Source organism: Dasypus novemcinctus, chromosome 19 (genome assembly GCF_030445035.2).
Source record: "Dasypus novemcinctus isolate mDasNov1 chromosome 19, mDasNov1.1.hap2, whole genome shotgun sequence".
Lineage (NCBI taxonomy): Eukaryota > Metazoa > Chordata > Mammalia > Cingulata > Dasypodidae > Dasypus > Dasypus novemcinctus.
Window position 1 is genome coordinate 29,886,037 of NC_080691.1, and position 26,803 is coordinate 29,912,839.

At 44.1% G+C, this 26,803-nt stretch overlaps 1 protein-coding gene across 4 annotated transcripts in view; it reads right to left on the minus strand.

Annotated features, from left to right (window-relative positions):
* CIT (citron rho-interacting serine/threonine kinase) overlaps window positions 1-26,803 on the minus strand; it is a 182,961-nt gene that overhangs the window by 80,794 nt on the left and 75,364 nt on the right. For 3 of the 4 annotated variants that reach the window (XM_058281457.1, XM_058281456.1, XM_058281455.1), the window contains exons 10-13: window positions 19,494-19,677; window positions 3,215-3,320; window positions 2,178-2,321; window positions 811-930 (exon numbers count right to left, since the gene is read on the minus strand). In XM_058281457.1, coding sequence (XP_058137440.1) covers window positions 811-930; window positions 2,178-2,321; window positions 3,215-3,320; window positions 19,494-19,677 — 554 coding nt within the window. Of the gene's footprint in view, window positions 1-810; window positions 931-2,177; window positions 2,322-3,214; window positions 3,321-19,493; window positions 19,678-20,596; window positions 20,738-26,803 lie in introns of those variants that run through there. The other variant, XM_058281458.1, reaches the window with a different exon arrangement.

The following is a 26,803-nucleotide window of genomic DNA, read 5'->3' on the forward strand; positions in this document are numbered from 1 at the left end:
CAGAAAGACAATCCTTTTAAAAAGGATAAACAAAAGCAGGCTTTTTAAAGGTCTCGGTTCTCTTTTCTGAATATGCAGCACATGGCTTTATGCACTCAGACATGCTGTGTCAATGCTGACTCAAACTTAAATGTTCAAATCCATCTTCTAGAATATTTCTTCAAATAAGTAAAACTATGAATTATCCTGACTTCCATCAAAAACATAAAGCTGATCTCAAAAGCTATGAAAATGCTTCACAGTTTTATTATTATTAAAATGCTCTAAAGCTGGGGTCATCAATCTTCCTTTGTAAAGGACTAGACGACAAGTCATTTTGGCTTTGGGGGCCACACCATCTCTTTGCAGCAACTCACCTCTGCCCCTGGAGCAGGACAGTAGCTACAGACAATATGTAAAGGAATGAGAGTGGCTGTATTCCCCATAAAACTTCTTATATGGACAACTGAAATTTGAATTTCATATAATTTTCACATGTCACGAAATATTCTTCTTTTCATTTTTTTGTTCACCCTCTGAAAAACGTGAAACCATTCTTAGCTTGCAGGCCATAGAAAACAGGTGGTGGGCAGTTTGCCCACCCCTGCTCAAAACCTACATTTTTATTTAAAAAGAGGAGACATGATGGGGTTTAGACTTCAAACAGAGCTTGGAACAAGCACTGTACCATTTTTATAAATCATGGGAAACTGCAAGTTTCCAAATGACCTACATACGTCTGTCTCTCTCTCTCTCCTGTTCTCAAGCAACCTGAAATTAGAGGTCTGAGTGGGCCGCGGAGCCACTCTGCTCCTGGGCCAGCAGTCATACCTGCTCTTTGATTTCTTGGAGCTTCCGGCTCTGTTCTCTGATATCGTGGAGAAGCTGAAGTGCTTTGTCATCCTCCTGGGACACCTCCATCCGTGCTTGCTCCAAACTTCGCTTTAAGCTCTGCGGAAAGCAAAATATTTAATAGGGATGTCCTATGGATCCTGCTCTGTTTGAAAAGATTAATTAAGAGAGCTGCAAGCTGCTTTGCAGATACCAAGACGTTTCAGGTGACAGAGCAAAGTTTACAACTTCCAGGTTGGTGGTTGATTCCGGTTTTCATCCTGTAAATTCCCCTTTGGTTCAAGAAACATCATCTCAACTTTATGACCTTTAATATCCAACCTGAAATTGCATTAACCTGTCTCCTACCACCTAGATCTACCTACCCTAGCAGATACTTACTCGTCTATTCTGAATTAATCACTGATAAAATGCCTTAACTGTTATAACCACTGTTTGGATGACTACAAGTTCTTTTCTTCAATATCAATTTTTTGAGCATATATCCCTCTTTCAAAGTAGAAATGACTTCATCCTCTCTGCCCCGTCATCATTAATTACTTCCAGTAGTCTATTTCCACCTCCCGGCTTCTGTTTCCCGAACACCTTTCATCCATAAGTTTCCCTCAGTGCTTCAATGGCACTGAAATATATATCTGAAATGCAGAGCTGAATAAATTCACCCACCACTGTAACGCAGCCAAGTCTGGAATGGAAACATAGCAGTTATTCTTAATCAGCCACGCTCTATAGATTTCCTTTTCCTTGTGAAAAAAACTTTTCAAACGTGTGATTCAACTTCTTAAGACTGTTTAGTTGGGCACATTAAAAAACACCTGAATGAAAAATTCAACAAGACAATGGAGAAGACAGTCTACTCTTGTGAAGGAAGAAAAAAAAAAGTCACATGGTAAATAATGACAGAGGGTCTGTGTTTTAAAGACAGTTTCCTCATCACTAAGCTGGTTCTAAGCAATGGAAAACTGATTCCAGGCAGAGTCTAAACACTTTTCTTGAGCCTATTTGGGAGTCTGATTCCCCAGGCTGCTGGCGCCGGACACGAGGCAGAGTGCAGAGGTGGGGTGTTAGACGTCAGGAGCCCCTGCGACTCGCTGCGGTCCCGACTGGCTCCCCTGCAGGGCTCCTAGACTTCCTACTGGCCTTCAACTTCACCGCTCTGGCACCTGACACACCTGGCTCGGGCTCCTCTATAAATCACAGAGCTTGCTTTCGTAGTGGGAGCTGCCTGCCCCTCTCTACTCTGTCAGTGGTTGTGATGTGCCTCATGAAGCCGTCACGAAACAGGATGAGACACATACAACAGGAAGTGCCACCTCCAAGGGAAGGGGGCTTTGGGGAAGGCTCACACTGCATTCTGTGATGTAGGTAGCAAGGTCCTGCTCCAGGAGGGATCTCTGAGTCTCAGAGGCCTTCAGCTCCACCTCCTTCTGACTAAGCACAGCCTCCACCTCAGACACTCTCCGATGTAACCGGGTCATTTCCTGCTCCATCTGAAATAAACACATTGACAGGTTAAAAAGGCCCAGGGAGGTTCGTTAGGAGCAATCAAATCTCAAGCAGCCTCCGAGACCACCTTGTGGTCTGGGCTATCGCTAATTTGCCAAAAGACGGGATGGAAATACCATTGTTTCTTCGCCCAGGAACGCACAGTTCTTCGTAGGGACAGTCACCAATGCTAAGTCTCTCTTCTCATTCAAGTCTCAGGTTCACACTTGTTCACTTCTCTACCCCCGTTAGCAAGGAAACCACAATCATCATTTTTCACCTGTTTGGTTTGGTTTTTGCAGACGTCACTTTAATTTTATCCCAAATCCATCTTGATCCCCCCCATCTCCTTGCAAAGATCTAGAGGACAAATCCAGGACAGGGCAAGGAGATATTTATTCGTCTGCACTCTTAGGAGTCCCAGGCAAGGAGTGACTTTTATGAGCTTCCAGAGAGTTGCCCCTGGGCAGGAACAGTGAGTGTTACGAGCCGTTGAGCATAATCAATACAGTGGCCGCAGTTACATAAGCAGGAGTTTTTAAAGACTAGGAAAAGAGACTTCGCATCACTCAAAGCAGATGGGGTGCATCTCGGCCACAGGTGAGGGCCCACGCCACCTGCCGGAAGAAGCAGACATCTGGGCAGGTCATGCTGAGAAATGGGCCGTTTTAAATCCAGGGCCTCCTTTGGTAAAGATTTAAAGGATTTACAGCAACGTCAAGGCCCGAATTCATCTCCCGCTGAGCTGCTGGAGGCGCGACTTCAGCGAGGGAGGGAGCGCTTCGCCCTCTACAGATCGGGTGGCTCAGCACCAGCAGCGGCCCCGGGCGGGTCCCTCGGCATATATTGACAGGAGGGTCGTGGAGCAAGGAGAGAGGCCAGCTGCAGAAATAAATACCTTGTGACACTTGTCCTGAGAGTCTTGCAGCTCTTTGCTTTTGATGAGAAGTTTCTTTTCCATGGAGCTAGTCTTGGCAGGGGAGTCCAGACCCGACACAACAGACCTAAATAGAGGAAAAGCAACATCAGGGTGGCTGGCGTTGAGAGACAGAGGCAGAGACAGCGGACCTGACAACGTTCTGTCGGCTGCTCAAGTGGCTTCCAGTGACACCAAGCATGAGGGAGGAAGGTGACTGGAAGCAAGGGCTCTGCAGATGGGAGGACGTGGGGGCAGATTCAGTTGCTGCTAGTCTCAGGCCAGGATTTGGCCTCTCTGAGTCTCCGATTTCTCCTCATAAGTACCTAATGTATAGGTGAGTATGAGCATTAAACCCGTGACATCAGGCTTGACGTGACTTTATTCCCTTACTATTCAACAGATATGAACTGTGTAGCTACTCTGTTCCAGGCACTGTTCTAGGCCCGTGCAGCTGACATTCTATAGAGGGTAGACAGGAAACTTGAGGCAGACATGTAAACAGATGACAGGCCACGATAACGCCTGTGGAAGAAGCGAGCAAGTGGCGTGACGGGTCAGAGGAAATAGAGTGGGGGAACTTGCTTTAGCTAAGCAGGTCAGGACCAGCTTCTCTGGGAGATGACAAGTGAGCTGAGACCTGAAGGATAAGAAGGCACTGGGCACTCAAAGCTCTGCAGGGAAGTAAGCCCCAAGGAGAGGGGATCACCAAGGGAAAGGCCCTCAGGTAGGACGGAGCTAACCCCGCAAGTGCACAATCAATGTCGTTCGCTACTCTCCTCATCCAATGAGTTTATTCCACCCCCAAGCTAGCCGGCTGGATTCTGTTTCACTTTATAAAAACAGCCACTGCTTTAACAGTAGCTGCCTAACACACCTCCAAAGATGTCCACATGCTCTTCCCCGGGACCTGTGACCATGTTATCTCACATGGCAAAAGGGCCTTTCAGGTGTGATTAAATGAAGGATCTTGAGTTGGGGAGATTATTCTAGATTATGTGGGCGGGCCCAATGTCATCATAAAGGTCCTCATAAGACAGAAGCAGGGGAGGGAAGGAGAGGTGATGATGCAAGCAGGGGTCAGAGTTCAGAGACCTGAAGATGCAATGCTGCGGGCTTGGAAGATGGAGGAAGGGGCCATGAGCCAACAAGTGCAGGTGGCCTCTGGACGCTGGAAAAGGCCAGGGAGCGGATTTTCCCCTAGGGCCTCCAGAGCCTCCATGGCCCAGCGGACACCCTGACTTCAGCCCAGTGAGGCCCATCTCAGACTTCTGACCTCCAGAAATGCAAGATAACAAGTTTGTGTTGTTTCAGGTCACTAAGCTTGTGGTCATGTTACAGAGGCAAGAGCAAATGAACACACTAACTGAGCACTTATTACATGCCTGGTTCTGTTCTAACACTAGATATGTTTTTCTCTTTACTCCCCACAACAATTCTTTGAGGTAGATACAATTTCTCATCCTCATTTTATGGATGAAGAGATTGAGGCCCAGGGAGGTCACAAAATAACCTGCCCATTAACAAATTCTTCTGCTGGTCTCAACCGAGAGCTGGGACAGAGAGACTGGCTTGATGTAGCTGATGTAACTCTCACGAAAACATCACAGAAGTAAGTGGCATGTCCTCCTGGGAGTGGGCTGGAAATGTGCTGTGTCACAGAAGGAACAGGAGACATAACCACGCACTGCGCCTCATCACGAGGAGCAGTGAATTATGGGTGGAGATTCAAGTTCTCATCCAGCGCAGCTCCCCTCAGGGGTACCTGGGTCAAACCCAGATGAAAGGAAGGCAGGGCCCCAGCGATTGTTGCCAAAGGTCCTAATGCACAGAGGGACATGGGGAGCCCACGGTTGCCCCCCAGCCAGCCCAATCCCATCTTTGTTGCCTTGGCTACGGAGTTGCAGGAACTGGTTGTCACTGAGCACCGGGGTCTTACCGAAACGTGACAGGTCTGCTGCCTGATGCCCCGAGTTGCTTCCCTGCCTAAAAGAGGTCTGTTCCCTACAATGACTCAGACCCCTGCACTGCCCACAGCTCCTAGCCCATGACAGGGACTGCTGGGCTAGCTCTGGTTTGCTGAAACCGGGTGTTGGCTCTCTCCATATACACAAGGGCAGCCAAGTGAGTCAACACCAGAGGCAGGGGCTCTGTTCAAAATCTGACCCCTCCACTTCCCAGCTGTGTGCCCTCAGGCAAGTAACTTCCCCTGTCTGAGCCTTCATTTCCTCATCTGTAAAATGGGGGTAATTCTCAATCTACTTCAGAGTTCTTGTGAGGATTAAATGAGATAATGTATGTAAAATCCTTTGCATAGTACCTGGCACATGGAAGGGGTCAATAAATGTCAACTTCTACTGTTACCATCATCACTTGTATCATTATTACCCATGCAGCTTTACAAATAAGCATGTCTCACAGAACTAAACTGCTTAAAATGGTAAAACTCGAGGAGCTGACTATGCTTTATACTCTTACATAAAAACAAATGTTGGTTATTCATAAAAATGGGCAATAGGGATCACAAAAACACTGAAATCTAGAAATAAGTCTTTTTAAAAATCACACTTTGGCCTAAAAATTATAACCAAGTTCTATACCCCCCTCTAGACTGTTTCCTATCTAAACCTTGCCAAAACACACACATACACACACACACATTTTCCTTATAATACGAGAAAAAAAAATGGATTGTCTGGCATGGTCTTTAGTTCCCTGGCTCTTTCCTTTCTTCCTGATTGCACTCTGGGGGGGCGGTGGGAGGTGGGGGGGCCTGGCTAGAGAACAAGACCGAAGCTGCTCAAGCAGGAAGGGCCCTCCCACAGACCTGGCCCCTGGTCCTTCAGTAGTCAAGAGTCACCTCCCTATCACTAAGTCATATGCCCAGCAGGCATCAGGGATGACAAGCCAGGCTGCTGCTCTTTGCATCCAAGTGCAAAACTGGCCAGAAGAACAATTACATGGGAGCATGATGGTAGGGGGGGAAGGGGCTCACAAAACTTAATGACACAGAGACAACAGGCCCAAGCAGTGCTTAATGTTTAATGTGCACTCCTGTGAGTACAAAACTGCCTATTTGGGGGGAAAAAAGCGTTTCTAGGTCACTCATTAATGGAACCTGGAAGGGAGGGGCTGTGCAGCCCCCACCCCCTGGCACTCACAGGAGCCCAGGAGGCAGCTCTCCTGATCACCAAGGTCCGACTCCCTCATTCTGCTATTTTGATGCTTGACAAATGCTCACTCTTTAGAAGTTCTAAGTACAGCGATTAAAAGCTCTTCAGAATAAAGGTGCTAAAGAAATCAATCTTTTTTTTAGAAAAATTAAAACTCAATCTAAAAAAAGCAATGTAAGAATGCTGTGACTAAACCCAGCTTGTAAACAAAGATGGGATTGGACAATGAGGCTGGAGGGTGGGGAGAGGAAAGGCCATCACACAGTCTCTAACTTCAGTGGCCCTCAACCTGGCTGCACATCTGGAACACCTGGAGAGCTTTCAATAAACACTGAAGCCCAGGGCCCACGCAGACCAACTGAAGCACAGACAGAATGGGAGTCACCATCAGCATTTGCATTACTTTCCCAGGTGCATCTAGTGTGCACACACAATTGAGAACCAGGGGGTTCTCAATTAGAAGAAAGGGCCTGTGATGGAGAGCATAGGCATTTAAAACTCAGTACAACTGCCCCAGCATTTGGTTCTATGTGGCATTTTGGCCAGGCCATTTGGCACTGGTGCCTTTTGATCACTCTTTGAGCAAGGATCCAATGTTTTTTTTGGCGGTACCGGGGCCTGGGATTGAACCTTGGACCTCATATGTGGGAAGCTGGTGCTCAACCACTGAACTACACCAGTTCCCCGCAAGGACCCAATTTTGAAGTCAGTCATGATGGGCTATGAACATCAAGACAATTTGCAGGGTGTCTAAAAATGATTAAAGACCATTTCCATCCAATTTTGATGTTGATTAAAATAAACCATTTCCACAAATTTCTATAAAAGAAATGCACTAATGGCTCAACTTAAAATACTTATATTTCTACCAGTTTTGCATGTAGACAGGCCAATTCAATGCCTACCAACAACACCAAGCTCTCAATATGTATTTCTTGAATGGAAAGATTCCTCTCTGTATATATTCTGAAATATGGCAACTTACTTTCTTTTTCTAGGATTTTCATTAACTTTGCTACTGACTTTCAAAGCAATGCAAATTATTGCTGACATTTGCATTAATCTAAAATTGACTGTAATTTAAATGATAGCTTGTGAGGCTCAATCCAAGGCTGATTAGACAATTAGCAACTCTAGCCCTTGTCCTCTTCAAGCAGTGACCTCTGCTGGTCTACAATCATCCTAAAACGTGCCATTTCATAAAGAGCAGTATTATTTAAAGAGCTGGTACTATCCCTGCTGAAGTTTGAGTCTTTCAAAAAATGTTTTATTCTCAAAATTCCACTTTAGCAAATACTTTTTGACCACCTCTGTGAGTGAGCATGAAAGAGAAAGAGAAGAAGAGAGAACCTCACTTATTTCCCACTGATCCCGTGGACTTGGAAAGTGAACAGAAGGCACTAGAGTATCTGCTCCGGTCCTCAAATGGGATGTAAACATGGTTTCCTATGAAAACTCCAGTAGGAAAACCAAGGCCCAGAGTTTATAAGAAGAAACTGCCAGAAAAGCAAAGAGAGGGGGAGGGAGGGAGAGAGAACAAAAAAGCCCTGGAACCACCATGAGAGAGATCTGTAGACCAGGGGTTCTCAATCAGGTGCAATTTTGCTCCGCCGACCCCCCTCACCCCCCATCTCCAGACTAGGCAATGTCTGGAGAGTTTTTGCTTTTCATGACCAGAGGTGGGGGCACTACTGGCATCAAATGGCCAGCGATACTGCTCAACGTCCTGCAACAGGCAGGACAGTCACATGCAGTAAGAATTATCTGGCCCCAAATGTCAATAACGCAAACATTGAGAATCCTGATTTAGACTGTATTAAGTTAAGGAGGCCACAATTCCTGTCCTCAAGAAAGTGACAATTTAGAAGAGAGAACCGACATCATTGCCTTTGCCAACAATCATAATGACTATTTATTGAGCACTTACTATGTGCCAGGCGCTAGGCTGAGTGCTTTACAGGTTACCTGGTTGAATCTTCCCCACAATGCCACGTGGCAGGTATTATCATCCCTTTGGCACTGAGGCAGAATAGCTTACCCCATACCCTCTACATCCTCCTTCCATATTATGGGCATTTGGGTGCTGATGCGGAGCAGAAGAGCTAACTAGGGGTTCAAAGCTAACACTGCAATCCAAAAGTAGTGGGTTCAAATCCCAAATCCACTATTTCTTGGTTGGGTGGCCTTGAGCAAACTCAAGAAAAGAAGCTCAAGAGTAAGGTCATAGAAGGGAGGGATAATGCAAGGAAAGGTATATTCTGTCTACAACTGGCAGTCTTCAGTGCTGCAAAGTCATCTCCAGGCCTGGGCCCAGGATAGCCTGGGTATCCAAGAACATCTACTGCCAGGCCAGGCCACAGCCAACCCAGAAACAGATCAATCCATTGCTTGGTGCTTGGGGGTTGGGGAGAAGGGGGAAGTAATTAAATGGGAAACAATGCAGATTTCAGAGGCCCGGGCTGGTTCATGCTCTGGGCTGGATGAGATGCAATACAATGAGGATGCTAATAAAAGCACATGCGGCCTGCCCACACATCGCTTGCCTACTCCTCCTGGCCATGTCTCTGACACACAGCCAGCTATCCCCATGGAGAGAAAAGGCACTTCTGAGCAGCGGGTGCATGCAGCCATCCACCCACACACAGCAGCACTGTCTCTTCAAGCACGAAGCCAAGTTTGGGTTTTCCTTTTTTTTTTTTTCCAGCTTCTATTTTCTAGAAAAATTTACTCTGAAATCAACATTTCTTCCTGATATACACATCTGTTTTATAATTATAGAGGCCCAAGGAGTATGAATAGAGGTAATGTTACATGATACAGAGAGAGGGCCCGGCTCGGCCATTACTGCCCCAGCAGATAGGATGTCTTCTAAATGTATTAAGACATAGTAGATATGACCTAAACATTGCTTTACGTGTAACTTGAACATTTAAGGAAAAATGATTAAACAAAGTTTTTCCAATGATAAGCCTATAAATAAGACAGAACTCTAAAAATCCTTTAATTTATCTATTAGTGGACTACTTCACAGCAAAAGAGAATACAGTATGTACCATTACCCTAACAGCAAGTATATATATGTTGAATGTCCTCTAATCACTACTACAATGATTAAGATCATACTTAAGCATCAAGTCATCTATTTTTGTTCTTTAGGAAAAGGACCCCATGTCTGCAAAAGATGCTACCAAATCACACATCACTGAGATAACCACGACTGGGTGCTTGAGGCTAAAATGAAGGAATCAAAATTAGCTCAGCTGAAGGGCCTACCTTAATTGTGGCCAACAGCTCTAAAAATACATGTTACTGCAAGATGTAATATGTTCAAAAAAAAAATCATTGGCATTCTGTTTCCAAAAATACACTGGCTTTTAAGAGCTTGAATTTATGAACTAACTTTATAAGCCCATTTAAAAATACACAGAGGTATCTATCATGAGTACTTGGAAATATTAGAAACATTGCACTCCTAAAGAGTTTAAGAATCTAGCTAGCTTTGAGGCACCCCCCACATACAAACACATGCACATAGGTACTCACATACAACTCTCTCTCCCTCTCCCTCTCCCACACACACAGACACAGATCCCCAATAGTGATCTCCATTTGAATTGGGGAACTTGCTTTGGAATGATTAACATGCAGCTCAAGAATCACTTATCAAAAATCACAATATTGGAAGCAGATGTGGCTCAAGCAGTTGAGTGCCCACCTCCCACATGGGAGGTCCTGGAATTGGTTCCCTGTGCCTCCTGAAAAAACAAAAACAAGAAGCAAAGCAAGCGAGAAGACCAACTCAGGGAAGCCAATGTGGCTCAGTGGTTGCCACCGACTTCCCACATATGAGGTCCCGGGTTCAATCCCAGAACCCAATACTTAAAAAAAAAAAAAAAAAAAAACAGTATTAATAGCTAACCATGTGATTTTTAATACAGTCCACACCCCTATACCAGTGCCTAGCCTTGCAAATTAATTTCACTGACATACCTCTACCTCCTCCCTGGATGACTGCAATAGCTTCCAAACTCATCTCCCTGAACCTAACACTTGCCCCACTATGCCGCTATAACCCACCCTCCACATAGTGGTCAGAAGGACCCTTTGTAAAATAAGAACCAGCTGTTGCACATTCCTGATGAGAATCCTGCACTGGCTTCCCACTCATCGTAATTCAAGCCAAATCCAAACCTACAAGGCCCTTCCCCATGTATCCCCAAGCTCCAGTGGGGATACCCTAATTTTCTTTCTGTCCATTTGACACCCACAGACTGGTCCTGCCTCAGGACCTTTACCCTGCTTTCCCGTGCTTAGAATACTCTTTCCATTTATCTTCCTTAATTGGTTCCTTATTGTCATGCCAGCAGAATGTAAGCTCTATGAGGGCAGGGATTTTTGCCTTTTTGTGTTCACTGCTACATCCCCAGGGCCTAGAAAGTGCTCGGCACCTAGTAGCCTCTCACATATTTGTTGGATGGGTGGATGAACAGATGAATGAACAAGCAAACACCTGCCCCAACCAGAATGTAAGCTCCATAAGGACAAGGATTTTTGTCTGTTTTGTAGTCACTGCTATATCCCAGCTTCCTTAACAACATCCAGCACATCATAGGAGCTCAAGACAGATTTATAAGCTGTGTGACCTTGGGAAGTGACTCAATGTTCTTGAACAAATACTTAGTGCTCAGCTCAGAGAGGCCTTCCCCTGGACACGCAATCTAAGTGGCCACCCTCAGTTACTCCCCATCATAGTTCTGATTTCTTTAGAACCCAAACCATCTTCTGAAATGTTTTTATTTGTGTACTTATTTATCATGTTTCCCCGCAGTGGAAAGCTAAACTCCTGAGAGCAAGGACCTTATCTGTCTTGTTCATAGTTATATTCCAAGCCCTAGGCCTTGTTGAGAGGATGAATGAATGAATGGATGAATGAATGAATGGTGTGCCAATAACTTCTGTGCCCCAGGTGGCTTCAATTTAAAGGTCACAGTGGGACAAAGGAATCCAAAATGAGAAGGACGTTGAAGTCACTGCTGGCACCAAATGGCTTTCTGGCCCTCACATGGGAGATGTCAGCGTTAGTTGTGGGACAGCAGTGTTACAACAACCCACACAGCCTCTCCCCCAAGGGAGGCTCAGGCCCTTGAAGGTGAGTGGGAATCATGACATTGCAGCTGGGAATAGTGAACGTGCCCCTTCTCCAGCCCGAGGTTCATATTCCCCTGGAGAAAAACAGGCTCAAACATCCTACAGAATCCCTCAAGAGGGTTTTATGGAAGGCGCGGGTTTAAATGACACCACTACACACTTCACTCAGAGTGAAAAACTGGGTGGAGATATTAGGACATCTGTCAGCTACCCCACGTGGAGCCTCATTTTCTCAATGGGCGGAAACCCTCAAGATGTCTTATAAAGCAGGAATAGGGAGGAAAGGAAAGTCAAAAGCATATCTAGCTCATCCTCACCTATAATGATAACATGAAATGAGCACATGCTCTGCTCCAAGCGCTAACACTAAGTACTCTGGTTCTTTAATTCCACACAACAAACCTACCAGGTGGGCACTATTATAACTCCACTTTATAGATGAGGAAATTGAGGCTGAGAGAGGTTAAATACTTGATTCCAAAGCCTGGAGTTTTATTGGATATGTCAGAGTTTTCTCCCCAAAATAAAGAATGCTTCTGTCAGCTCTAAAGCTCAAAGTTGGAAAAGTTGGCCATCCTCTGCCATGTACAAACTGCATGACCTTGAGAAGTAATCCAGACCTCCTGATGGTCAGTTTCTTTATCTGTAAAATAATGGGCTGTTGCGGGGATTAAATGAGAATACTTGTCAAGCACTTATAACAGTGTCTGGTACAGAGTGAATTTTCAGGAAAGTCAGCTTTTTCGTGCTTATCCCTAAACCATTCCATAGGTTCTGTATAATATAGCCAAGTCGTGCCTTGTAGAGGCAGGCTTGCGCAGTGGTCCATGAGGCAGATAGCTAGGAGTCTCAGCCCTAGCTCTGCTACATTCTAGCCTAAGACTTGGAAAAAACCCCACTGAGTCTTAGTTTCCTTATCTGTCTAATGGGTATACCACAGGCCACTTCAGAGAGTTATGGTGAGATGGTGAACACTTCATGACATAATGTATGTAAGACACTCAACATCGTTCTGAGCACAAAGCAAGTATTCAATAGATGACAGGTGCCATTAGCAGCTAGATAAACTGTGCAGAAGAAACCAGCAAAATCCCTGGCCACTTCAGTCTAATTTACTTCAGCAAATGTTCCTTGAAGATCTGCAAGGGGCAAGGCACCATTTCAGGTAACAAAAAGAAGACACAGTCCTGGCCCTCAGTGAGCCTTGAGCCAGAACAGAGGGGAAAGAAGGAGGTATGCCTGACAAGGCAGCTGGGGTCTTGGTGTATAAGGCCTTGAATGCCAAGCTTACAAGCAGTCATCCATTCTGTGCACACTGTGACACCCCTGAAGGTCTGTGCAGACAAATGACATTATTCAACCTGTGCTTTGAAAGAATTCTGCCCTCTGTGGAGAATGGAGTAGAGCCAGGAAAATAAGAAGAGCCAATGAGGGGTGGCAGTGAGGACACAAAGACAGGCATGGATGCAAGGGTCATTCCAGAGGCAGAGCTTAGAGGACTTGGCAACCCAAGCAATAGCAGAGTTTAAGATGACTCAGTTTACCTGCCAAAATAGGTAGGAAAGTGATAGCTACTGAAACGAATTGAGGAAGTCAAAACCAGCACCTCGTTATTTACTGAGTGAGTCTGTATTGGGAGGGATAGTGAGAAATTGGTAGAACATCCAGGTAACAATGAACATAGTGTACATTGGGAGGATGGACATGGAAAGAGAGAATTAATATAAAGGAACTGAAAGAGAACCCCAAAAACATTCTAGAAAGAGAACTGAGGCTGGAAGTTTACATTTCAAGGCCTATATTTCAAGGGCCTGAAACAGGATGACAGGCATCATGAAAGAGAATGATAGTAGGAGAGGCAGGAGGAAAACCAAGCTTCTACAACACAGAAGAGGGAGAAAGTTTCAAGAAGAAATGTGGTCATTAATGGCTTGTGAGACAGTAATTTCAGTGGCATTGTAGGGGTGGAAAAAGAGGTATTGAGTGTATGCTGATCTTTCAGGAAGTCAGAGAAAGGAGGGATGAGAGGTCAGGACACTAAAGACAAGTAAAGCAGAGAGAACTGAGAGAAATTCACTTAGGCAAAGGAATAGTTGCCAAACTGGCGCAGAGCTTGGGAACATATAGCACCATTTAGTCAATTACCGTCTTCTTAAGGGATCTGAGGCAACCATGCAAATTAGCATGTGTAGGCCAGCAAAAATGCACTTGACAGATCTTTCAGAGCCTGATGTTCAGGACTGGGCTAGGATGGTTTGGATTAGATTTCCTAAAGGTATCTTTAAGACAAATGAGAAGGCGGTAGAATGGTCCTGCCAGGCCTGCAAGGCAAGTACACACAGTCTAAACAGAGAACGGAATAAGGCAAGCAGGAGAACAAGATGTGCTTGAAGAAGAAAAAGAAGAAATTGAATGACTGAGAGGAGAGAACCCAACACACAGAGGCGAATGTTAAACATCTGATCTGCATAACAGCCAATGGAAACTCAACACCAGGCACTTGAGGGCAGTTAATCATGGACAAGAACCCTTTTTGTGTGGTTTTTTGTTTTGTTTTGTTTCATTTTTAACTTATTTGGGAAGTACAGGGGATGCATACCTTCATATATCAGAGAAGATTCTGGTACACTAGCATTGCCAACTATTAAAAAAATCTAAACACAGATGAGGCTCTTTGCAGTAGGGATCTGGAGGCAGCGTACACAATGACGAAGAGTCTTTGGCTGGATGTGGAAAGGAAAACCATTTTTAAGGGAAGATATTTTACTCCCCAATAAAAAGAAAGTAGGACTGATTGGAAAGGTCAGATCATCTTCCGTTGGATTAAGCCATCGCAGCACAGATGACTGAGAGGCAATTAGAAGCACAAAACAGAGATTTGAGTGGAAATGGATCGTAGAATCATTAACAATTCAAGAGTTGCAGGCATAGAAATGATTTGCATTAATTCACCAAATGCTTATTGAGCAGCCTGTATAAGATCAGCTCAAAGATAAGGTGGAGAGCAAGGCCAACACAGCTCCTTGTCCTCACCAAGACAAATCAGAACTTCTGGGGAAAGAGTATGTGTGTGTGTACACCTCAGATAAGACTTCTTAAGTGAGAAGAAAAAATCAGAGAAATCAAGAACTACACAGCTCACCTACTCAAACTCCCAGCTCCCTGAGATACAAAACAAACCCCAGAGTTTAGTTTGTCTGTCAGCTCTCATTCCTACTCCTTGTCCCAAACTCATTGCCCATCATTCCCCACAATGGGCCTCCACTTCTGACAAGCAAGTAAACTTGGGGACCCTACACAAATTTCCTAATTTCTCACCTCTATGGCATTTATACCTAGCAGCCAAGCACAGGGGCTAAGAAAAGAAAATCTGGAGCCTCCCGACCTGGGTTCAAGTTCAAGAGCCACTTGTACCTGTGTGACCTTGGCCAAGTGGCTTAACTTCTCTGGCCTCAGCTTCCTTACATACAAAATGAGAATAATAACAGTATCTCCCTCTCGGGCTGCTGTGCAGATTAAACAAGTTAATACTGAGACGTGCTTAGACCAGAGCCAGGCATGGAATTCGTGCCCTGTAAGCATAAGTTGTTGTTACTGCTCTGCCCGCCTCAAATTCTCTTTCTCTACAAGTCAAATCCATCTTTTTTTTTTAAGCTGAGCCATATATTTTACTTTTCATCAGTATACTTATAAGTTCAAAGTTCCAACAATACTTACTGAGTGTCTACAATGAATGTCCTGTGTTTCAGGAAAACCAGAATGCATAAGCCTCGGCCCTGTCATAGAGATCACATATATTTGATGATCTCCCATTGAGTGTCTCCCATTGCATCTTGCCTTACTCTCTTGACTTGAAGCAGTTAAGATATTCAATTTGTACTGAAATATTCTGCAGTGAAGGTGCTTGCTTTGTGTTTTCTGAATTGTTTCACATACATATTCTTTGTCTTGTTCAACTGGATGAGAAGGTACCCTTCTGGGGCTGGGTCTTCCAAATCTGGCCACCACTGACAATCATCAACCATCTATCAACCATCTTTTACCACTTGTATGCTTGGCAACTGCACATTAACCGTTGTGGTTCAACAGAACTTTTAAGCATCTCTAGCAGAAAATTCCCAGGGTCTGGGAAGCTGGACTTCTGATCTGGCATAACTTTGGACTAAATATTAACTGAATCCCTTCCAAATCTCCTAGCATGTATAGAAGGAAACTACACCTGTCTCAACTAGCATATTGGTATTAACAAAAATATCAACAGTGAATGTTATGCTGAGGCTTTTCCATGTGCCAGGCCCTGGGCCAAATGCTTTACAAATCTCATTTACTCTTCCCAGCAATCCTATGGTCGGGTGTCATTATTACTCTACTTTGCAGTTGCAGAAACTGACATGCGAAGAAGTTCCAATAGAGCTAAGAAGAATCATCCAAAAGTGGGTTTCCTGAAGTTTGGGGAAAGCAATGGTGACAGCCATTTCTCATTCCTCCACAGTGTTTGAGTGGCTAGCACCATAGCATTTTCAGATTCACCCAAAGCTAAGGAAAAAGCCCTAAATCGAAAGAAATAGAGAGTCCCCTTCCTAAAAAACCGACTACCAAGATAATGTAATCCTACAAATTCTAATCTCATCAAGATCTCACAGCTTTCCTGAGATTTCCAACTTTTCCAAAAGCATAAATCCAGTTCATACAAAGCTAACACAATATATAAAACCAACAGTTTTTTTCTTCTATAGTATATACTGAAGGTTTGCAGAAACAGCATGTGCCAGCAAGAGTTTAAATTGGGCAGTACCTCAAATCTAGGAAGGAGGAGGAATGACTTAAAGAAATGTACCCCATACTGACAACCCCAAATTGCCATAGAGAAGAGCTGATAGCCATTGTATTTTTAAACCTCAAACACACTGATTTCTGTTACTACACTATAATCAAAAAGCGAATGGAGGCTCAGACAGACACCCAGAATTCAGGGCTTGGGGATTTCGTTTGGGTTATTATTGGCTTAACAGGGAAAAAGTCACCAGATACTCACTCACACACTTAAGCACTAACTTCACCAGATTCCCCACCCAAAAAACAACCAACCCTAGTTCTCTAGAATCCTCCTGCTTCCTCCAATTCAAGAGCAAGGAACAATTCCTACACCTTAATAGACTGAAATGCTGACATAAAGATTCTTGCTAAACCCAAAATAAGGATACACTCTCAACGGCCTGCTTAAAATTTGTCTGGGGTCCTGAAAAGGGACCCTAAAATATGACAAGGGATCACTGCAATCAAAATTGTCAGAATCGCCATGAAAAGTAATTTTTCATTCAGCTGCATTTCATTCAGTTCGCTGGTAACAAATCTAGGGTCAATTTACCCAGCGCAATACAGCAGCAAGTACGATTTCCTCAGTGGTGTGAAGAGTAACAGCACAGGTAAACAACGTGCATAAATAAAAACCTGTGATGATGAAAATGGAGAGGAAAGGAGAAACTCAGGAAGAAACATTGGGTTGCTGATGGCAAAGGCATGCCCACAAAAAATGCCTCCCGCCCCTCTCTAAGTGAACTACAATATTCCTTATACCTATATTTCAACTCAACCACAGCACTGCTTAGTAAATCTGGTGACTGTATCCTTTGTTTACGGAATTTCTAAGTAATCATAACCCAACATGCCAAGGGTGGTGACCCACATCCAAAAGGTGGGGCAAATTTCTAAAACAACCCTGTAGGTTTCACCCCCAGGACTGTCATGGCACAGCAAGCAGCCAAAGCAGATTGTGACACCACAGTAAAAGACTTAAGAAGAAAGAAAACCTTTCTGATTCCAATCCCAAATAGCCATGGGAAAGGCACTGAAATTCCCTCAAAGACAGGAATACTTCAATTCCATTGTCTAGATAAGAAATACACATTTTTGTTTGCATGTACTTTTAAAAATGAGAATCTGATTAAGCATTCTGTTGGGGCACAAACAGAAGCTCATTTTATGCTCTGGAGATGTATTTTGAACTATAAAGGTAAAAAAGCATATCCTTAAATACAGTGAGCAGTATTAACACAGTCTGGGGGAAGGGATCATGAGCAAATTAAATCGACAAATATTTCTCAAGCACCTGGGCCTTAATATCAGAGCGCACCCTTAACTGAGCTTTCCATGAGAAGGAGAAAGATGCAATTAGAGTCTTCCTGAAAAATAAGCAATTAATCACACACTGCTTCAGATTAATTGCAATGCCTAAAATCCCCCACATCATTGTGCCTTTGCTCCTAACATCTAACTTCCTCAGTCCTTCCTGGTTTTCATTCTGACCTGGCCAGCTCTCTACAGCTCAGCACCAGAACCCTCCACACATCTGCTTCCAAACCAATGTGTGACCTTCAGTGTGTCGTCTGTGTCAAGGTTATGCTGGCCACTAACCATGCGTCCTTTAACATCAGGCCTCCACTTCTACCCTGCTCTCGGAAGCCAATGCAGAACCTCCCAGCCTTGCTGGGCCATTTCGACTTGATCCGATGGCACATTCAACAGCTAGTTAGCTGTTAGCTCTCTGCTTCTCCTTCCATCACACAGATCGCTTTGGGGTTGTAGAGCATAAAAGCAGAAAGGCAGGGCCAACACTGTTAAAATAACTCAAATTTTCAACCTAGCCCCTAGGGAGGGAGTCAAAGAAGGACCATCTCATCATCTTTCAACATAAAGCCTTTCTCCAATGCAATCTCTGCCCACCACCCTGTTTCATATCTAATGCCTAATTCCCACACTAGTCTGAAATCTTTTCAGGAATATTATTGTCAAGATAGAACCCATGGGGAGACACCATCCAGGAAACAACCCAACATCTCTTCAAATCGATTTCTAAGATACAAGCAGAGCAAATGGGGATTGAGTGCTGCTGAGGAGAAAATCAAGATTCTACTGGTCTCCCGAGTGGGCATTCACTCCTTACCCAACATTACCCCAAGAGCCTCAGCCAGGGTAGCTGGGGAATCACGGCCAGTCCAAGACCTGCTGGGGATCTTGATCCCCTGAAAACAGAATGTCATCATATCATGAGAGAACGAAGTAAGACATCAAGCTCCCACATCACAGAGGCTACTGCATTTCAGAGAAATTCTGGCAGACTGGAAGCCTGGACCCTCCAACCCCAAGCACCGCACCACTGTGTTTTTCATTAGGTTTTTGAAGAATGGAGAAAGATCTATCAGGTCAAGAGGTTTACAGTGATATTTATACTTCCATTTTCTTGGCTCGTGGTTTGGTGGGGATTTTTATCCCCCTGTAGAGCCCAATTTCTGTGAATCGGTGACTGCCACATCACACTCCCTCCCAGCAGCTCGCGGTAATGGGGCTTTCTCTAACCGCCCCTGCCAGCTTGGAAAGGTTCAGTAGCCGGGTCCCTGACCTCACAGCACATTTCAAGAGGGGCTGAGCATCATGTCCCTGCTAGCGCTCTAGTACAGCCACTTGCAGCTCAGTTAAACCTAAGACGAAACCTTGAGCTTAATGATACATAGTTTTTAGGATTCTTTTAATACAGAAAAGACAGCAACCCCCATCCACCCACCTGAGACACAGATACAGAGATGGAGAGCTCATCTGAACTCCGGTACATGCTCCTTCTATCAAGGCTCTGCACTGCTAGAAATCTCCCACTATTGCCTCTTCTCTAAAGAAGATCAAAGACAGAAAAACTAACCCAAAGTACCCATTTGACAATTATGATGATGCTACAGACAGGAACAAGGTACCTTAAACACAGCAAAATGAGAATATTGATAGTCTTCCCCACCACAGCCCCAACAGGTAAATTGCTTTCCAAATGCAGGCTGCTGAAAAGCTCCCCTCCACTGCACTCCCCCCACCTTCCCACCGCCAACCCCCCCCTTTGCTTCTGCATGCCTTGCATCCATGCAGGTCCCTTAGAAAGTCAAATTTCCACTTACTCAGATCTACCAAGAATCCCCAGTGCCTTGCTGTACGAAAACCCCACAAACGGCAGTTCTTCGCCCGTGAAACCTGAAGGGTTCAGCTGGCATGGAAAGGATGAAACCCACGAATTCTTCTCTGGTTCATCAAAATTGGAGGTGTCATCATCAGACTTGAGAGTGGGAACGAAGGGGGGAGGAGCTGGTTAAAGAAAAACAAGGAGAAGGTGGGGGAGAAAAAAATTCAGACAGATTCAACACTGTTGCAGAGAAAATCGTCTTACTCCTTCAGCCTTCACGGTGGCACTGCAGCGCCTGCTTTCAGTCTAGCTCACACTGGCAGACCCAGCCACCGCTCTTACAGCAACAAGAGATTAACCCCTTCTCTGCCAACATGGCCACCAACTTGCAGATAGGCTGCCTTCCTGCTAGGGTGAGCTGAAGGATCAACTCAAACAGGTCACTCAGTCCAATGAAAACACTTGAGAACTCATTTGGGCAAGCTGCTCATTCCAGATATTTCCAGAATGCTTCTATGGAGCCCCAGCTGGCTAGTGCCAGCATGCCAGAGACCTAAACCTATTTATTCCCAATTACAGACAGTCCTGAATGATGAGAATTTAGTGATCATCACTGAAATGAGATGGAACTTCAAGACTCCATGGATTAACCGGAATGTGAGGAAGGAACGGGCAGGATGATTTGTAAGGACCTGTAACTCACACTGCACACTGCAGTCTGGCTCATTCATAGTCCGATGAGTTTTCTCGGTGATCTTATTAACCACTTTTCTTTTCAGTTCGTTATCCCTCCTTCCCAGCTCCATCATGCCCACCCAATCCACCGCAGTTTAATTAACATAATGAAGCACCAGCCAAATAAAGTTCTTCCCAGTGATTTACGGCACCCCTGCGCGCTGGCGGGGGGACGCACGGATGGACATCTGCGGCACAGTTCCTACCTCCTTACGGCATGATTCCCGGCTAGGGGCATCTTACATCTTCTCTACTTCCTGCCGACCTACTAAGCTCTCTCATTTGGGGAGGTGGGCACTTGGCCATCTGTCACCAGGACGTTGCCCATTGCGGTGGGCTCCCAGAAACGTCCCCAAAAGTGCGCACCGAGGAGTCTGGCGGTCCGGCCGGAGCGTGTTGGCGAGCCAGGCGCGGGCATCACAGCCCCTGCAGTGCAGGCTTCATGCTCCCCACTCCCTGCGTGCGTGCTCTGGCTGTAACCCCGCCTGATCCCCTGGGAGGCCAGGGCTGGTGCCGATCTGAGTGACAGAGCAGCATGAGTCACCGCCTGGGCTAGAGCTCCCCCTAGGACAGTTGTCACAGCCACTCACAGCCCAGGCATCTTAGTTTTTAACTCCTCATTTTCTGGACAAAGCTATGTGCCAAATACGAGCAGTGGTCTGTTTTCTGCTTACAGGCTCAAAAAATTCAGATGTCTCCCAAGTTCCCAAAATGACAACAATATCCAAGTGGCGTTAGAAAGTGACTGGAGTGGTGAAGGGAGGCAGAGCGGAGAGGAGATGAATCCAGGATGTGCAAAAGAACATTCTCAGAGCTTCAGGTGGAGTGAGATGAGGTGGAGGAGTAAGGAAGATGGAAAATGGAAAATGTGCACTACCAGAAAATTATTTAAAACCTCCAAGCTCTCTCAAGAGAATTTGAATCTTCCCTGTTAGTGTCAGAATCTTCTTGCTTAATACTTTGAAAATTAACTGATGGAAAGAAAAATTAGATTGAATGCTTCAGTCTACATCCCATGCACACCTCTATCAACACAGGCACAAAACCAATCAAATTTCAATTACCCAATGCCTTTTTTTAAAGAAAAAAGAAAGACAATTTATATTTCTTAGAGATCAAAAAGAGAAGTTTCCCATTCCAAAATAAGGAAACTTAGATAAAAACTTATAGAGAAAAACTTGCAGATGACACTAATTTGGAAGCATAAGAGTTAATGGCACAAGGTCTGGAATCTGGCTGCATGGGCCCAAATCCCAGTTCTACCACTTATTAGCCCTGTGACCTTGGGAAAGTCACAACCTCTCTCATGCTCAGTTTCAACGTGGGGACTAACAGCTTAGCACAGTGCTTAGTACACAGAAAACTCTTTATAAAGGTACCTACTATTATTATTGCTCACATGAAATACATGTTTATGACAAATCTTTCAATTATTAAAAGCTAAAAAGATAGAGCAGAATCTGTATTGAATATTCTTCTTTCCGTAAAAGGCACAGACACTCCCATGTGGATGTTTGTGCTAATCATCTCATATCATCAAATTCCTCAGCAGTAGGTGAAGAGAGGCAGCTCAAGTGGTTGAGTGCCTGCTTTCCACATACAAGGTCCTGGGTTCAATCCCCTGCCCTGGTACCTAAAATAAATAGATAGATAGATAGATAGATAGATAGATAGATAGATAGATAGATAGATAGACAGACAGACAGATAAATAAAAATTTTTAGCAGAACTTTAAATCCCTTTCCACTATATACTAATTTACCTTTAGGAGACCAAAATATAAGCCCATTTCTGTGTGAGGAGTATGGTTAATATAGGGATAGAAGCCACCATTGGTGAAATAATTATGATTTAGAAATTCCATACTATAAAATAAAATTCCTTTATAAAACTCCATCATGCTTAAAACTAGTGAATGTGATCAGGATTAAAGAAAAGCCCAGATAATCTTTAAGGTAAACGGAAGGGAAAATCAAAGTGAAATATACTAACTGGTAACAGATGAGATGCTCAAAGGACAGAATAAAAGCTAGGGATGTAAACCTCTAGACAGGAAGACAATTAAGTACAACAGGAAAGTGTGAGAAAGATGGTGTCCAAAGACCACAGTCACCCAGGGAAAATAGCCACATCCTCAACGAAAGGCAAGCGGGAACAGCAGAAACACTCTACCCACAAGGAAGTGGCCAGGAATCTCACCATTTCACCAGTGCCCAGGGCCCTTTAGGGGGAAAGACATAAGGCAACTAGTAAGAAACCATAACCCCAGGTGTGGGGTCTACTGCATGGGTCCCTGCATGGGACAAAGACTACAAACCAGGAAATTAACATTAAAAAAGAGTAACCCAGCGTGAAAGAAAGTGCAGCCTGCCCCAGAATAGTGCCGCACACACAGAGAGCTGACACAACAAGATGACGCAACAAAAAGAAACACAGATTCCCAGTGCCACTGATAAGGATAGAAGCAGTCACAGAAGAACACACAGCGAACGGACACAGAAAGCAGACAACTGGGGGGTGAAGGGGAGAGAAATAAATAAATAATAAATTTTAAAAAATACAAATAAAAAATTTAAAAAACAGTAAAGAGGGGAAGCAGCTGTGGCTCAACTGATTGGGTTCCTGTCTACCATACGGGAGGTCCTGGGTTCCCGTCCCAAGGCCTCCTTGTGAAGGCAAGCTGAACCACACCTGCAGAGAGCTGATGGCCTGTGCTAGTGGAGAGCTGGTGCAGCAAGATGACACAACAAAGGGAGACAAGCAGACACAGAAGAATGCTCAGCGAATGGACACAGAGAGCAGATAGCAAGCAAATCATAAGGGGGGGAATAAATAAATATCTTTTTTTTTTTTAAGTAAAGAGACAATGACAATTAAATGTAATTCATGATCCTGGACTGTACCTAACAATGAGGGGGAAGGCGCAAAAGGACATTATTGGGACATGAGAAAAAACTGGAATATAGACTGTAAGCTTTATATCAATGTTAACTTACTTGAACTTCATAACTGTACTTACGGTGGTTATGTAAGTGAAAAACTTTGTTTTAAGAAATGCACATGGAAATATGTGTTCAAGGAGTGTGATGTACACAATCTACTCTAAATGTTTAGAAAATAGATGGATGGATGGACAGATAGATGGATAGGCAGAATGATCTGGCAACTGTTAAAATGATCTGGCAAAGTCTCAAAGCCAAACTCAGCATGTAAATGCATTGCCTTCCCCCCCATCGTGGGACATGACTCCCAGAGAAGAGCCTCCCTGGCACCGAGGGATTACTACCAAGTACCAGCTGATGATGTGACTGGAGAACAACCTTGGAAAAAAACGTCAACTCAGACCAGCAGAATATCTCAGCCTACATGTAATATCAGGAGTTAAAAATGCTTTTTGACCTTGAATAAAAGGGAGAAATGGAAAGGACAAATGAGTTTTATGGCCATGAGTCTCCAAAAAAGAGCCAGGAGGTCATCAGAGGGGTCGCCCTTACGCACACCTCAGCGTAAGTCCCAGAGACAGCTAAAGTAGATACAACCCCAGGTATTGGTTCTTCGGAGGGCTACAGAGACCAACACGTTCTATGGTCATGGCAGATGGACTTCAGTGCCATGTTGGCCCTACTTTGGACTTTGTGTTCCTGAGTGTGATGGAGTTGGACTCAGATGTGATCTTTGTTCACAAGCCTCTCCTGTCACTTTCATCAGACCTGTGGTTGGTGCTGGGGCTTAGTGTATACTCAGAGGACCTGAATCTCTGGACTGTCCACATGATAGCCAGACCCTAAGCCTCAAAAGACTTACAACTCCTGCACTCTGGTTTTTTGGACTTACCCCAGCCAGCTAACAGGGAGGTGAAGAAGGTCAACCACCACACCTGAGAGCCAAGAGTGCCTACAACTGCAAACAGGAGAGTTGCATCCTTCATCCAAGTGGAATCTAAGCACACTCTTGATACAGAGGTGGAGTGGACATAACCATCCCAGGGTCCACAGAATGGAGGAATAGAGTATAGATTAGAGTGGACTTGCTGATATTCTATTCTGGAACTATTGTGATTAGTAATGGAAGTAAATGTAGCATTGAGATGGAGAAAGTTGCCATGGTAGTTGCTGAGGGTGGGGAGTGGGAAGAAGAGATGTGATGTGGGGGCATTTTCAGGACTTGGAGTTGTCTTGGGTAGTACTGCAGGGACAGTTACTGGACATTGTATGTCCTCCCATGGCCCACTGGGTGGACTGGGGGAGAGTATAAACTATAATGTAGACCATCGACCATGTGGTGCTGCAGTGCTCAGAGATGTATTCACCAAGTGCAATGAATGTCCCATGATGTTGGAGGAAGTTGTTATGGGAGGAGTGGGGTGAGGGGGATGGGGGAGGTATATGGGGACCTCATATTTTTTAATGTAACATTAAAAAAAATAAAGACAAAGAAATTTTTTTAAAAAAGATCTGGCAAAATGTTAACATTGGTGCATTTAGATATGGGGGGAGGGGTACACTGAAGATCTCTGTATAGGTTTTGTATTATTTTTGCAAATGTCCTTTAAGTTCCAAATTAAAAAGTTTTTAAAAAATTAACATAAATACTAGTCCAGGATCACTGAATTCTTAGGGTACTGGCAGACACACATGGAAAATAACTTGTAGGGAAGCAGACATGGTTCAACTGATATAACATCTGTCTACCATATGGAGGGTCCAGGGTTCAATACCCAGGGCCTCCTGACCTGTGTGGTAAGCTGGCCCATAAGCAGTGCTGCAGTGCACAAGGAGGGTCATGTCACACAGGGGCGCCCCCGCATAGGGGTGCCCCACATGCAAGGAGAGTGCCCTGCAAGGAGAACTGCCCCGCGTGAAAAAAAGCGTAGCTCACTCAGGAGTAGAGCTACACACACGGAGAGCTGACACAGCAAGATGACGCCACAAAAAAGAGACACAGTTTCCTGGTGCTGCCGAGAATGCAAGTGGATGCAGAAGAACCCACAGTGAATAGACACAGAAAGCAGACAATGGGGGGGTGAGGGGGGGAGAGGGGAGAGAAATAAAATAAATCTTTAAAAAAAGAAAAGAAAAGAACTTGTAGAGGCACCTTCACAACTCCAGGCACACAGGATTGAGGTCACACAGGACATACACACTCACTACTGAAAACTAGCCCACAATAAAATAGAAGCCAAAAACCATACAAAACAAGGAAAATAAACCACATGAGGATATAAACTACCACAAAGAAGTATCAACAAATAGAAGAAATGGAAAAATTAGTTCTCCAAAAGCCAAAAATATACAGCAATCCAAAAGAGACCATAAAATTAATTTTTAATTATTACCAAGGTAAAAGAGTGGAAATTCTAATAAAAGAACAAAGTATTCTGAAAAAGGACCAAGCAAATTTGAAAAGGAGCCAAATAGAATTTTCAGAAATGAAAAATATTGTTTTGAATATAAAGAAAATAATTCACTGGATGTTAAACAGATTAGACACAGCAGAAGAGAAAATTAGTGAACTAGCCGTTAGACCTGAGGAAATCATATAGAAACATGCTACTCAAAATATGGTTGTGGACTGGCAGCATCAGTATCACTTGGTAGTTGGTTAGGATTGCAGAATCCCAAGCCCTCCTCCATACCCACTGAATCAGAACCTGCATTCTTAAAACGATCCCCAGGAGATTTTCATGCATACTACAGTTTGAGACATGTTCACTTAAAATATAAAACATAGAGACAAAGGTTTGAAAAACATGAAACAGAAGTCAGGGGGAAAAAAGACAGAATGAAAAGATCCAATACTTTCTAATGGGGGAAGCATCTCCAGTAATAGAACAGAAAACTACCTCAAAATCTGAAGACTACATTATAAAGGGATTGTGTATTAAGAATATGGTGATGCATGGGGAAAATACAACTAATGTAATTTATGGAATAAAAATATAGTTCATATAATAACAGTTAGATTGTAATACTTTTGCAGCAGTGACAAAGAAGACACTATATCAATTCTAAGGGCTAACAAAAGGGAGGGTATAAAAGGATATGGGATGTTTCCTTTTGGAATAATAAAAACATTCTAATATTGACTGAGGTGATAACAGCACAACTCTGTGATGAACCTGAGAGTCACTGGGTATACACTTTGGATGGATTGTACAAGGCATAGGACTGTGTAACACAGTGAAGCCCATGTAAGATGATGGAATGTGGCTAATAGTACAAATACAAGGACATTCTCTCATAAATTATAATAAATATACAATAATAATACAAGGTAATAATAGGGTGGTTTGTGGGAAAAAATGCAACAAATGTAAGATATGGACTACAGCTAGTAATATTTTGACAATCTTCTTCTATCATTTGTAGCAAATGTTCCACAACAATGCAAGGTGTTAGTGGTGGCGCAATGCATGGGAATCCTGTACGGTATGCAGGATTGTTTTGTAAATGCACAACTTCTCCAGTAAAAAATAATACCATATAAGGGGGAAAAAAAGAATTGTGTAGAATCTGGTCAAGAATGTGACCACATCTATCTGGCCTGATTTGTCTGGTGGTGGCCTATGGGACT